Raw genomic sequence first — 13703 nt, forward strand, 5'->3', positions numbered from 1 at the left:
CCTGGCTGAAGTCGGACGCTTAACCGACTGCGCCACCCAGGCGCCCCTCGAGTTAGTTTTTGTATAAGATGGGAGGCTTTGCTTGGGGCTCTCCCTCTCCCCTCTCCCCGCCCCCAAGGATACCTAATTTGTGCCATTTGTTGAAAATATTGTTCTTCCTCCACTGAATTGCTTTTGCAATTTGAAAGACCTATTTTTCTTCAATCCTGAAAGGCTGGGAGAATTTCATTCTGCCCCTCACAGTATTTGAGCTTAGCATTCCTCCCCATGCAGGTTTGGAATCTGGTATATGTCTAGTCTATGGCCATACCACCCTGAACGTGCCCACTATCATCTGATCTCAGAAGCTAAGCAGAGTTGGGCCTGGTTAGCACTTGGATGGGAGATCAGGAATATGCCTTGATGGGTTGACATCATGGGGGTCTTTCCCCTTTAGCACCATGAGACTATGGGGGATTATCTTTGCCTTTTAGCTTTCATCTCAGTCTGGAATTTAGCAACTACTCCATGGGGGGAAAGGCCATGCATTTGGGGGCACATCCAATTTCCAATCCATTACACCAGCCCCTCATGGCCACCCCAAAAATTCACTGCCCAAGGATTCCCTCTTCCCACTAAACCAATCAGCCTGCACTCAGAACAGGAAATTTTTTCCAGGGAAGAAGATGATGTGCTCATCAACTCACACACGAAAGGCTCTTTTCTCTCTGAAAATTTAGTTCGTCTACTTCTTGTTGTTTCTATGTTCTCCACACAACTTCCAGAAGGATGGCTTAAACATGTAATCATACCATATCCTTCCCCTGCTCAAGTCTACTCAATGGATTTCTAATGCACATGAAATCAAGTCTGAGTTTCTTAAAATGTTTGAAGTAATCTTTTCCCTCATATTGTTGACCTCGATCCAGCCACGCTGATTTCCTTGTTATTCCTTTTTTTTAAAAAAAAAAAAAGATTTTATTTTCAAGCAATCTCTACAGTCAATGTGGGGCTTGAACTCACAACCCCGAGATCAAGAATTGGATGCTCTGTGGACTGAGCCAGCCAGGCGCTCCAATATTATCTCCGCGTAAAGTTTTTTCTGACACCGCACTCAAGTTAGAAGACTCTAGAGCTATGGCTCTTCATCACAGCACTCTGGTTCTTTCCCTTACTGTACATGTTGTATACTCTTTTTAGGCTGCTTGTTTACTTTTTCTGTTGTCTCCTCGCAACTAGAATGTGAGGTCTGTGAGCCCAGGGACCTTGTCTTTCTTGTGTGCTGCTGCCGTCCCCAGCACACAGAACAGCTTCTGGCACATTCAGGTATTGTAAATATTTATCACATGGAAAAATGAAGCCCTTGAACACAGTCCTTATGATCCCCAGACTTGAGCCCCTTCTCCTACATTCTGCTCCCAGGGAAGAGTTAGTATTGGTGGGGAGGGAACTGACTGAGAGTAGAGCTGGCTTCCGCAGTGACTCTGGGAGTGCCATTGGGCGACCTCTTTCCTCTCTCCCAGCCTCAGTTTATCCATTTGTTCTTAGCTGTGGCGCCCTGAGCCACAGGGACCTTGGCAGAGAGAGGAACAGAAGCAGATCCTTCTCTGTCCAGCAGGCGGAGCAACTCGCTTTCTAATTTTTTTTTTCTCTGCGCTGGACGTGCCTGCCTCTCTCTCTGGTTCTGAGTGATCTCTGGTGCCTCCTCGTCAAAATGCACAGTCTACTGTCACCCACCACCACCAGAAACCTCCCGTGAAGTGCTTCTTTTTTGTCACATATTTTAATTTTTTAGATTCTCCTTTATTTGGTTGAACTTTTAAAGAAACTTTTAATTTCAGAATAGATTTAGATTTATGGAAATGTTAAATATACTCCATGCCTATCATTTCCCCTGTTATTAACGTCTTACACTTACTGGTGCACTTGTCACAATTAATGAGGCTATATGGATACATTATTATTAACTAAAGTCCATAATCTATTCAGATTTCTCTCTTTTTTTTAAACCTCTCTTTTTTCTGTTCCAAGATCCTATCCAGAATATCACTGTGTATTTCGTTGTCATTTTTCTTAGGCTCCTTTCAGCTGTTCACAGCTTCTCAGACTTCTCTTTCCTTTTTGATGACCACCAGGGAGGTTTTTAGATGGGGCTCCAGCGTGTCTTGAGCTTACATATTCCCTTAAGATTCGAAGCTGAGAGCTATAACCTTTTGCCTTCTGGGGAACTCAGGAACAAGTTTTTGTGGTAGAAACTGGTGACTTTCGACTCAAATCCTTGGGCTGATCTTCAGAAATGGTCCCTCTCAATCTAACATTTCTGGTGTGTCTGTCGTGTGCTCATCCCCGTGTACCGTGCCAGCAGAGGAGTGGAGCTAAGACTGGGTCCTCCCAGGGCTTATGGTTCACTTCTTCTGTCCAAGTTGGAGAACAGAGGCACAGGAAAGAAGAGGGCAATGCTTTATCCGTGTTTCACCCAAGGATCCATCCAAGGTGGAAAAGGGGTGACAGGTCCCTAGAATGTCTTCCTTCTTGTGGGACCCTCTCAAGGGCATGGCCCTGGAGCTGGAGGATTTGGAATGAGACAGAATTTAGGTGACTCTCAGTGTCATGATCTCAGCTACGGGAGTCCAGTCCCATATTTCGCTGGGGGAAGATTGGAGTTTCCTTCCTCTCCTTGAGAAAGAAACTTCTCTGAGACTTGGTGGTTAACAGTGCCTTCTAATTCACTTTAGTAACTTATGTCTGTTCTGTGCTCCTCAGCTTAGAAAGACCCAATCAAATTCTAGTAGCATCTTTGAGGGGTAAGTACCTTTTTTTTTTTTTTTTTTTTTTGCTTTCAGTCCTATTTTACCTGTGAAGAAACTGAGACTCAGGTCTGACACAGCAAATAGTGGTTGGACATGGGATTTTAATCCACCTCTTTCTGTCCCCTAATTTTCATTCTCCTACCCCCCACCAAGTTCTTCTCTTGACCCAGTCAGTTTTATTCTGCTCAAAATTTGGGGGTCTTCTCTAGCTTGTAGACCTGGAGGAGGAGAAGAGGCACCTGGTCCAGCCCAAACCTGACTTTCTCAGGTCATCTGGGATGGGACGATTTGAGATGGTGATTCACTGGCTTTGGGAACAGAGGGAACAACCCAGAACTCAGATGTAGACGATGCGAGTATGTTGCCTACCCATGCCTCCCACCAATGGTAGAGGCAAATCATTTTTTACCTGAGATCATCAGTTTCTCCTTCTGTGAAATGGTGCTAATATGCCTGCCTAAAGGCTTTATTGCAATGAATAGAGGATGTAAAAGTGTCCACTGAAAGCCCCACGCAGAGATTACGCAGATGGGCATCATCTCCAATGAGAAGATCCAGGGCCCCAAAGGGAAGTCGCTTCCCTGCAGGACAAGGCTGAAGGAAGAGACTCATGTCTGAAATTTCAAATCAATGTGCAGGAAAATGCCAAGCTGAATCCCCTACCCATCCCTGGCCCTTCTCCTCCCTCCCACATTGTGAGCGCTGCAAGCCTAGAGCAGGGAGGAGACTCCAATACCCTCTAATATTTTACACCAAAGCACCTTGAAGGCAAGTGTTTCAGCTCCAAACTCTCCAGCTTCTAGCACGGAGTGGGCCACACACTGTATGCCCATGTCAAGTGAAGGAATGAATGAGTGCATAAGTGAATGAAGAAACACCAGGGCTGTCAGCAGATCCAGACTTTATCTCCTGACCCCCGGGCTCCCAACCTTCTCAGATCCCCACCCTTCCCTTTCCACAACAGTACATGACACCAGCAGTACCAAAAAGGCAAACTGGACTTTATTATAAAGTTGGCTACAAAGTCACCGCAGCACCACGAAGTGGCCACCTGGGCAGACCCAGGCAGTCTGGCAGCCGGGTGAGTCCCGCACCAGGTACACGCACTCGTGCAAGCACACGTGTGACAGCGGCAGGTCTGCCTTCCTCCATCGGAAAGGAACGTAGCGTCTCTTCGCGCCCCCCACCCCAGGCGCGGGGCGCAAAAGTCACAAGAAGGGCCGCCAGGGCGGCAGAGTCCATCGGAATTGAAATCCCGTTACTGGTGTGTAGAGAATTCTACGTGGGTGTCAAGAGCCCCTCGGGGCACAGGCTGGCCCAGGTGGGCACTGCCTTTCCCCCACCAAGGCCCAGGGGTGGCTTGGCCCCCAGGAGTGGAGAACTGGCCCAGGCCCATGGGGTAGTGCGGGGAGTGGGGAAGTGAGACTCCCCCATTCTCCGCTTGAAAATCCCATTCAAGGAAACTCACTACGAGTGAATACAGATTGAAATGGAAACTGAGATTGCTTGAAGTCTCTAAATTTTAAAAAGAAGCTCCCCTCCCCTGCCCTCCCACCTCCCCCCCCCAAATCCTGCAGGGCCTAGGGAATCAGATATATCCCCCTCTGGCCCCCAGAATCCCCCCAACTGTCCCGGGGGGGTGGAGAGCGGCTCCACGTCTTGATGACAATATGCCATACTTGACGACGTTAAGTCACAGACTTATTCAAAACGTTGGTTCCCCTCCACTTCCATCTGCAGAGAGAGAGAGAGAGAAAGAAAGAGAGAGAAAGAGAGAGAGAGAGAGAGAGATGACAGTCAGTAAGGCCATTAGGAAAGATAGATTGAGAATGTGGTGTACTGTTGACACATAGTATGGGCTTCAAATATGTTGGTCCAATGACCGAGTGATCACCAGAGGCTCGGCAAGATAAGGGAGCAATTTGGGAGGATGGAGTGAAACTACAACTGTAGTTTTGGAAAGGATGGAGCCATGAGCAAGGAGCCCCCAATGGGCCAGGGGCTGATCTTCACTTTCTGCCTTTCCCAAACTTCTACAAACTCTTGCTCTGTATTCTCTTTAAGGAGTAAGAATACTGAGATAGAACTCTAATCCCTCATCCATCAATTTGTTATGTGACCTTAGGCAAGTTTCTTTAACTCTGGGACCTTGGTTTTCTTCATCTGTAAGATGGGTGGTGATAGCTGATCTAGGTCCCTCACAGAATTAAGAAGCACAAGCCATTACCAAGGATTCTCTTGCGTTTTATACTGCACCCCTGATCCCTGCCCTCTAGGCTCACTTGCCCAGAATAACTATGCTAAGTTTTTCACTAGTTCTTATCCTCACTGCTACCCTGGGCAGCAGGTGTTGTTATCCTATTAATAAAATTCAGGCACAGAAAGGGGAGTTTACTCATCTAATTCCACCAGCATCTCATTGGCAGAACAGGTACTTGAGTTTCTCAACATTTTGGTTGGACTTACCTTCATGGAAGCTGTCTTGAACTTGGCTCTGGAGTTGATGCAACTCATCAGTAAACCCATCGTAGGGGAATGCTGAGACACCTGTCTCAAAGGCGGTTTCATATGTGGCCAGGTCCTCCAGGAAGCTGTGGTCTTCTGGGGACAGGTTGTTGCAAGGCGATGAGGCCCCTCCTGGGACCGCTGCCTCAGGATCCCCTGAACTCCATTCCCCATTGGGGTCTGGGGTAGAGAGATCCATGAATATGTCTTCCACGGGCGTCTCTTCCAGGAATATGTTATCAGGGTCAGCCAGGAAATCCAGCTCCTGGCATTTCCAGGGTTTCAGGTCCAGGCTGAGCACAGGGGGACCAGCCCCCGGCAGGGACAGGTTGGAGTCTAGGGGCTCCAGACCTCCAAGTGGCTCTAGCCCGCCCGTGCCAGCCTCAGCTGAGAAGGGTCTGTCCATGCCCTGAGCCAACTGGCTGATCTGCTGGATGAGGCGGTCTATCTCATTCTGCTCCTTCTCAGAGTAGTGGAAGAAACTCTGCTTGACTGGAGAGGCCTCAGGTGTAAGCAGGCCTTCGGGTACCAGAGGGACATCCACAGAGAGGGGGCCCCGCAGCTGGGCTAGGGCCAGGAGCGTGCAGTCCCCATTACCAGGGCTGCTAGGACTTGGGGGCAACTTCTCATAGAGAAAACTGCATCCCTCCTGGGTGAAGTAAGTCTTGGTGGGATTGGGGCTCAGTTGCTCTGGGAAGGTTTGGCTGGGGCTGTTGAGGTGTGCTTGGAATGCTGTGCTGGGAGGAGTCAGTTGTTCATGGGCAGGACTGCCCAGAGGCTCTGGAAAGGTGGCAGTGCTGGGAAGCAGCTGGTCTGGGAAGGTAGAGGTGCAGGGAGTCAATTGATCTTCATAGCTTCTGGCTGAGGTTTCAGTCATCTGGCCTTGAAGTGGGCTCATCAGTGGATCTGGGAAGGTTGCACTGCTTGGAGTCAGTTGATCAGAAAAGGTGGCAGTGCTTGGAGTCAGCTGTTCTTGGAGAGAGCTGGATGGAGTGGACAAGTGGGTCTGGAAGGGCTCGTGGAGGCTGAAGAGGAAGGCACAGCCTCCTGGCTGGTGCGGTGTGTAGGGTGGAGTGCACACAAGATCCTTGCTCAGGTCTGCTTGAAGAGAAGGCTCAGGGCCAGATGGGAATGCCAGGTAACTAAAGCCCAACTCCTTTTGGGATTGAGGAAGCTCTTCTGATGTTGAGGCTGCACCCAGGTCTGGAGCACTAGGGAAATTGGTGCTTCTGGGAGCTCCCAAGGCTGGGGGGAAGAGTGGGTTGGGGCTGGAACACTGCTCTTGGGAGAGGATGTTCTCTGGGAATGAGGGCAGCATGGCTGGGGTGCCCAGAACATAGGCTGCCTGGGTGTTTTCAGAGTTCAGCTGCTGGCGGAGGCTCCAGGCTTCTGTGTCACTGGAGAGGAGAGAAGAGGCAGACGGTAAGGGTCTGGTGGTCTTTCCCAGAGCAGTTCCTGATTTTTACCTCTCCATGCCCACCTCAGTTGCCCTCCAAGCCCCTGCCTTGCAGCTCACCTGATTGGGTAGTTATTAGCAGTAATGGGGCCCTCTGGACCTTCTGAGTATAACAGGCAATAAATCCATGCCCAGCCTCCAGGCTTGGCCTGCAGTCTCACCACCATCTCTGCCTGAATATCTCCACTCTCAGCCACTGAAGGAAAAGAAGAGATGCAGAGTTAGGATGTCCATCAGGCGACGCCACCTAAACTTCCCTCTTATTGACCTTTCCACTGAATTGGGGTATCCATTACATCTCCATTTCTGACTACCCTCACCTGCACCACTCAGCTCCCCACATTGACCTCACCACTTGGAGTCCCCCAGTCCTGACTCTATTCTCACTTTGACTCCTCACCCTAATGTTCATTCTATAATATCCAAAAATTGTTGGCCTCTGTTATCTCCCCAGCATCATTCTTGACCACAGCCCTTCTTGGTTGGGTCTCCCATGACCTTTCCCAGAGCCCTGTCTTGTCCCCAGCCTCTCTGGACACTCACACAGGCGGTAGTGTTGAGCAGAAGCGTGGGCCAGGTCCTCGGGGTGCAGCAGTCCATACCATGATTTACAGAGCAGTTCACTGCGCTCAAAGCCCAGGTAGATTAGGACACTGGGAAGGTGGAAAGGGTGTGGTCAGCTTTCTGTTTTCTCTGCTTTATACCCAGGCATCTCACTCCCTCCCAGGTTCTCTGCCCCCTTACACCCCATCCTCCCTGCTCCTGACTCCAGAATCTGGGGTCCCCTCATCTCTGGCTTGCTTTCCTCCTGGAGTCTGAATGCTCTGGACTTACCTCTCAGAGATGTCCAGTAGGGCCAGGTCCTTAGCATGACGGCTCTGGAACATGGCCAGGAAGAGTGAGGCAGGGCCAGGGCCAGGGCCAGGGCGAGGTCTTGGCTCCAGTGGAGCACAGAAAGCCGTGAAAACAGGGTTTCCTGCCCAGTAGGCTCCAGGTGGATGAGCATGGAATCGGCCTCGAATAAGCACCAGTTTGTTGCCTGCACTCTGGCGCCTGAGGGACTTGGAAGTGTTGAAGCGACAGCGGAAGAGGCGATCTAGGTAAATGAAGAGAAAAGCTGATAAGAGGGTGGATTGTTGAGAGAGATAGCAGGTGGAGAGGAGCAGGGAAGCAGGAAGGAGGTTTGATTGAGAGAGTGAGAAAGGGAGTTCTTACCGGTGTCCAGGGCAGAGGGCAGGGTGAGTTGCTGGCGCACAGTTAGGTGGTCAGCTGGGTCAATGATGTCGTAGATACTGTCACCCTGGGCAACGAGGTCCACCTGGAAAAAGGTGAAGAAGAGATGAAATGACATTTAGTGATGGCAGCAAGAATGAATCCTTAGCACATAGCATCTGGCAGTGTATAACCTCTCCTGCCTCGGTAATTCTCAGATTCTCAAAAGTGGAAAGCTCATTGTATCCCATACGTGCTCTAGCCCAACCTAAGAGGACCCTCAGCACTCACCATGGAGTGGCCCAGATGTTCGCTCACACTCTCAGACAGATATAGCAGCTTCCCCTCAGCTGTGAACACAAGTAGAAATCCAGGTAGTGCCGCCACTATGTCTTCAAGCTCTTGAGATGAGAGAAGCCCTGTGGGGCCCGCCAGAGGAGTGCCTGCAGGGTAAGAAGATATGGTGGGTCAGGAGTAAAACTGGGAAGCAAATCATAAGTAAGGAAGGCATGGACTGAGTTTCAGAAAATCCAGAGGAATTTCTCATGAACCTGCCTCTGCACACACCTGTTGACCCGCTACCCACAGCTCTTGCCCAAGGAACCTGTTGCTGGATTTCCCTAGCCAGCCAGCCCTTTGACTTCTAAGTCGGAGCTGGGTCTTTGCTGGCCCTGAATTTCAGACCCTCGGACAGCGCTCAAAAGACAACCGGGAGTTCAGCACCGCGGGCAGCGCCTCTCAACACGGTGATGCGGTCAGCACCGCGGACAGCGCCTCAAAGGCTGCTGAAGAGCCTTTTCAACGTAGAGAACAGTGGCCACGCTTGCCCCGGTTTGGGTGACTCCATCCCTGCAACTTCCCGGGCTTCCCTCCTCGGGTTCCTGGAGTGCCTCTACGTTGTGGGAACTGGGGCCATTCTGTCCTGGCTTTCTTATTCCCATAAATCTGGCACCAGGGACACTATCCAGGCTCTTACCAGAACTAAGGTGAGGTCTGAACAGAGCTCAGGAGGAAAAGTAGGAAGACCTGAGTTCCCCAAGTCCCGTCTCTCCCCAGCTCGCCGCCACGCTGCCCTAGACATGCATCAGTCCCTGCTGGTTCCCTCAGCTCCACTGTCCCCTGTGCCCGCCAGCTCTGGTCTCTGGCAGCCCCAGTTTGCTCACCTCCAGCGAAGAAGACGCCCTTGCGAGTGTAGATGCAAGCAAGACTCATAATGTGCAGGTAGGAGAGCCGGACCTTGTCCGCTTCAGCTAGAGGCAGGAGCTCCTTGAGGTTCCGGATCTCAGCGTTGATCTGGTCGCGGCGCGCCTTGGAGGCGCCCTTGGTGGAGCGGTACATGACTAGCGGCTGCAGGGCTCCAGCTCCGGTGCTCCGAACACCTGCGTTCCCGTCCCGACGCACCGGTGGCTTCTTCCTCCTTGCTTCCCCGTCTCTCGCTCAGGCTCTCTCTCTCTCTCTCTGTCTCTCCTCTCCTGGGCTCCGCTCGGCTGCGCTGCCCCCCTCGACTGCCTCGTTCCGCCTTATATAGCTCCTGCTAGGCGTGGGGGGCTCGCTTTACAGAAAGGGGGGGGCGGGAAAGCAGGAGGCTGGGCTAAGCAAGCTGCAGCGGGAGCCACTGGCTGGGGAGGGGGGAGCGCTCCTCCTCCCTCCTGGGCTCCCGACGTCATCCCATGACGTAGAATGAGAGCGGGAGGGGGGACGGGGGGAGGGGGAGAACTGAGGCTGCGGAGGGGGCCGCGGCTGGCGGCAGCTGAACCGAGAAACGGGCGCTGCGTTAGGAAGGCCTGAAAGAGGGTGCAGGGACCCAGGGGTCCGAATGTGTTCAGCTGAGGGAAAGGACAGGGCAAGGGTTAAGGAGGTCTGAAGCCCCTGGCAGGAGAGTCTGTAGAGAGGAAGGAGGGGTTGGTTCCAACAGGGTTTTTCTAAGGAGATAAGGAAATGGGGGAGGGGAGGGTAGTCTACAAATTCTTCCTTGCTATTTGCCAGGCAAAGGTCATGTTCACATGGGGAGGAAAAGAAGAACCCTCCTTGGCCTCTGAGGGAGAGGTCGCAGCTGGGGTTTCTCTCTAGGGATTACTCAATCTGGGATTCCCTTAGTCACTTTCAAAGAACAAATCTCCTCCCCCTCCCCCGCCCCCCCTCCCCGCTTTCCAAACCCGGGCTTGGCATTTAGCAAGGGGCATTATATGGAAGTCTAAGTCTCTAGGGTGGGGTGGAAAGGGGTTCCTGAGAGAGAGGGACCAGCTGAATTTGGCCTTGGTTCCATTTTCCCACAGCCAAGAATAGGAACACCAACACCAACGCTGGAGTCTGCAGTGATTCTCTGTTCCCCTGTCAACTAATTAACTGCAGCCACTAACGGGGGAAACTGAGGCAGGGTCCCAGGGCACGGTGAGGATCTGGGTCTGCATCTAGGTATCCCTTCCCCCACCCCGTTGCCAGCCCCAAAGCGAGCGGTTCCCCCCGCCCGACTGCAAGCCTCGGTCTCCCGGCGGGCCGGGGGCGGGGGCGGGGCCGGGGGAATCCCAGCTCCATATTAGGACAGGAATCCTCCGGCGGCTGCCGCGGCGGCGGCGGGCGGGGCCTGCCTGCCTCCGCACCGCTCCGGAGGGCTCCCCCCGTCTCCGGCGGGGAAGATGAGGAAGCAGCATAGAAAAGAGGGGGCCGTGCTGGACCCGCCGAGATCCCGCATCTGTCAAGGACCCCTTGACTCCGTCAGGCTGTCCTCCGTACCCCCCTGCAACCCCCTCCCCATCCTCGGCGCTAGGACTCCTCGTTCTGTCTCCTAACCTTCAACTCTCCACATCCTCCTTCCACAGCCCCGACTAGTTTCAGATCTCATTGCCTGCTTGGTGGTCTGTCTTACCTTTGTGCGCCCTCTCCCCCCTCCCCCCACCGCAGAAAAATGTTCCCCTTCTGCTCTCCAGAGACTCTTCCAATCTCCATCAGTTTTGTCTCCATATCATGTCACCTTTGCCCTCTCTCCTTCTTTCTTTTTTCTCTTTTCAGCGCGGATGATTGCTCTCTACAGGGGATGAGGGGTGCCTTTCTTTCCCCCAGCATCACATCTGGGCTAGGGGACATTTTATGTGAAATCTTATTTGGTGGAGTAGGGATCTGTGTGAAATCACTTGAGAGGCTGGAAATGAGACCACTTAAAAATTGCGGGAGAGGGACTGGATTGATTGTAGGAAGTCACATAGGAAGGGTGGGGATAAACTTTGACACCAAGAAGCAAAACTTGGGGTCAAAGAACCCCTCATTCCCATGGGAAAGGGTGGTGGCAAGAGTGGCAGAGTGGGAGCAGGAGACAGCCGAGGAGAAGGGTGTCTGGGCATCTGATCCTGACCTCTTGTGCCATTTTGACAAAGGTTGGGCCATCTCCATCAACTATCCTGTGTTCAGTGGTACAACTGAGATGAAGGGAAGAGGTGGGGGGGGGCTGGCTGTCTGCCACTCTCTCTAACCCTATTTATCTGGATTTTAGAGAAATGGTTCCTTCAGGAAGCATATCTCTGTTCCTCTTTCATCTCCGTCTGACCCCTGATGTATCCATCCCTCTAGCTTCTGACCTTTGGACCCCTTGATCTCAAGCACTTGATCTTTGGACCCCATCCTTGTATGAAAATCCAGGGAAGTATTCCTATTTTCTTCACCCACTGATGCTTTAGCCTTGGGTGGGAGACAGACTTAGTGTCCCTCTCTATGATAAGAACTATTTGTTGGTTGGGTGCAGCCAGTCTCCAGCAAGGTGAACAGAGCTGCTGTGAAAGAATGGGGCATTGACCGCTGTCCATGGTTCTGGGGGGAAAAAAAATCCCTGAAGTCATTTGGCCATAGTCTACCTGGACATCAAAAGAGAGTGTGAGTCCACACAGGCTTCAGAGTGAGGCCCCCGTTAGCTGTTCCCTTCTCCTCTGAGGATGAATGTGGGAGGGGGCTTTAGGGGCCCAAGGGGTCTGAGCTCGAGGAGTAAAATAAGCATGCGAGGAGAACTAACCAAGGGAAGAATCCTTGCATTTTTCCAGAATGGGCTGGGGGGGAAGGCCTTCTGGAAAGAAAGAAGGGTCTAGAAAGGGACAAGGGAGGGGGGAAGATAAGGGCTTATCCTAGTTCACCCACTCTAATTCAAGTTGAGAAGCTCTATATGCCCCAATGTCTCCTCTCCCTAGGCCAGCTCCCACTCCCCTTGCCTCCCACCTCCATGAAGCTATTTTTAACTGTGCAGAACCAAAAATAGCTTGGCAGCAGCTTCAGGCCGTGGGAGAGGAGCTATTTATATCACCAGTGACGGTTCCAAAATAGCAAGCAGGAGGAGGGGGGCGGCTGGCACGCTAGAGAGCTCCTGGCCGCTGCTAAAAATACTGGCAGTGTGAGTCATCCCGGCCTGGCTGAGTCACCCCATTCTCCCCCCCGAATCGGCAGGCAGCAGCAGCAGAACAGAACAGGCTAAGAATTGGAAGCTTGAGATGGGGGAGGTATCAGAGCCCATCATCTATGGGAAAGTGGGCAAGAAGCGATTTGATTCAAGAGGGGCTTTGGGGTGAATGTGTAGAAGGAAGGGGGGTGCAGCTAAACCCACTGGGTGAGCCTGCAGTATTCCCAGCAATGCACTGCTGTTTAGGGATGCATGGGCAATTGATGGGAGGGAGCCAGACTGAGGGTGTGCATGTGTCTGTCTGTCCATTTGACTGTGACTATATTTGTATGTCTGTGTCTGTCTGCATGTAACTTTGTGTTTGTGTCCCTGTGTATTTATGCATTTGCCTGCATCTATGTCTGCCTTTGTAAAAAAAAATGTCTACCACTTCCTGCGTTATGGGTAGTTCCATGTTTGTGTCTGTATGTGTTCATGTGTTTGCAGCTTTCCGTGCCTCCTTGTCTGTGTGTGTGTTCGTGTCCATATGTGAGTCTGCTCTGTGCCTTTTATTCTCAGCATCCAATGGAGAATGTGAATTTGCATGCATCCCCAGCCTCAATGCATCTTCTGTTGCCCTCTCTGATATCACTTGTTGGGCTCTTACACCACCTATCCCTTACTCACCTCTCTCCACCCAGCATCTTCCTTTCTTTCTGACACTTGGCCCCCAACCATTTGTGAAAGTGTGTGTTGCATGCAATCTCTAGTAAAAAGATGGAGGAAGTGAGCCCCATATGACCTCTCCCTTTTCTCTTGAATTATCCTGAATCCTCCCTGGCCTGCAGGAGTAAGTGGTTTTCCATCGCTCCATATTTGGGGCGCTGAGGGAAGAGAAGGGCTTTCTTTAGTTCTAAAAAAAATTCCTGGTGTGGGCACAGGCATGCGCAGCGCGCACACACACACATACACACACAACTGAGAGAGAGAATGAGAAGAGAAAAAAATATCAAGGTCCCTTCTTTACTGAGACAAGCTCTTTGCATCTGTTGCCATGGCAACCCGCCCACTCCTTCCCCGAAAAATCACCAAGAAGAGGTGATGGCATTGAGGACGGATTGGCTGATTTCTTTCTTTATTATTTTTTTCTGAAAAAGGTCTTTTTATAGCAAGAACAGGCCGTGAGATCCCTTGCTCCTGTCTTGCATAGCTTTATTGGGGACCTGGAGAGACATCACCCCTTACCCACTCTCAAAGAGAAGGTGTATCTTTTCCAGAGATTTTGGGGAGGATGGCCTCCTGAGAGGGAGATGGAAAGTGATGGGAAGGGGGGGGGGGTCTGCTTCTCTAGAAGAGTATGGAGACTCCTGGTTAGGGCTGCTTT

The 13703-nt window shown here is 51.6% G+C and overlaps 1 protein-coding gene across 1 annotated transcript; it reads right to left on the reverse strand.

The window, feature by feature from the left end:
* Nucleotides 1-2974: 2974 nt before the first annotated feature.
* On the reverse strand, nt 2975-9482 carry NPAS4 (neuronal PAS domain protein 4). The gene is made up of 9 exons (XM_049614842.1): nt 9126-9482; nt 8254-8405; nt 7966-8068; nt 7585-7846; nt 7294-7403; nt 6811-6946; nt 5256-6691; nt 3303-3370; nt 2975-3007 (listed from the first exon to the last, which is right to left on the reverse strand). Exons 1-9 carry the CDS (start codon nt 9298-9300, stop codon nt 2975-2977), a joined length of 2475 nt encoding a protein of 824 aa, XP_049470799.1. The 5' UTR covers nt 9301-9482.
* Between the last annotated feature and the right edge of the window lie 4221 nt (nt 9483-13703).

This window comes from Panthera uncia, chromosome D1 (assembly GCF_023721935.1).
Source record: "Panthera uncia isolate 11264 chromosome D1, Puncia_PCG_1.0, whole genome shotgun sequence".
In the NCBI taxonomy this organism is placed as follows: Eukaryota; Metazoa; Chordata; class Mammalia; order Carnivora; family Felidae; genus Panthera; species Panthera uncia.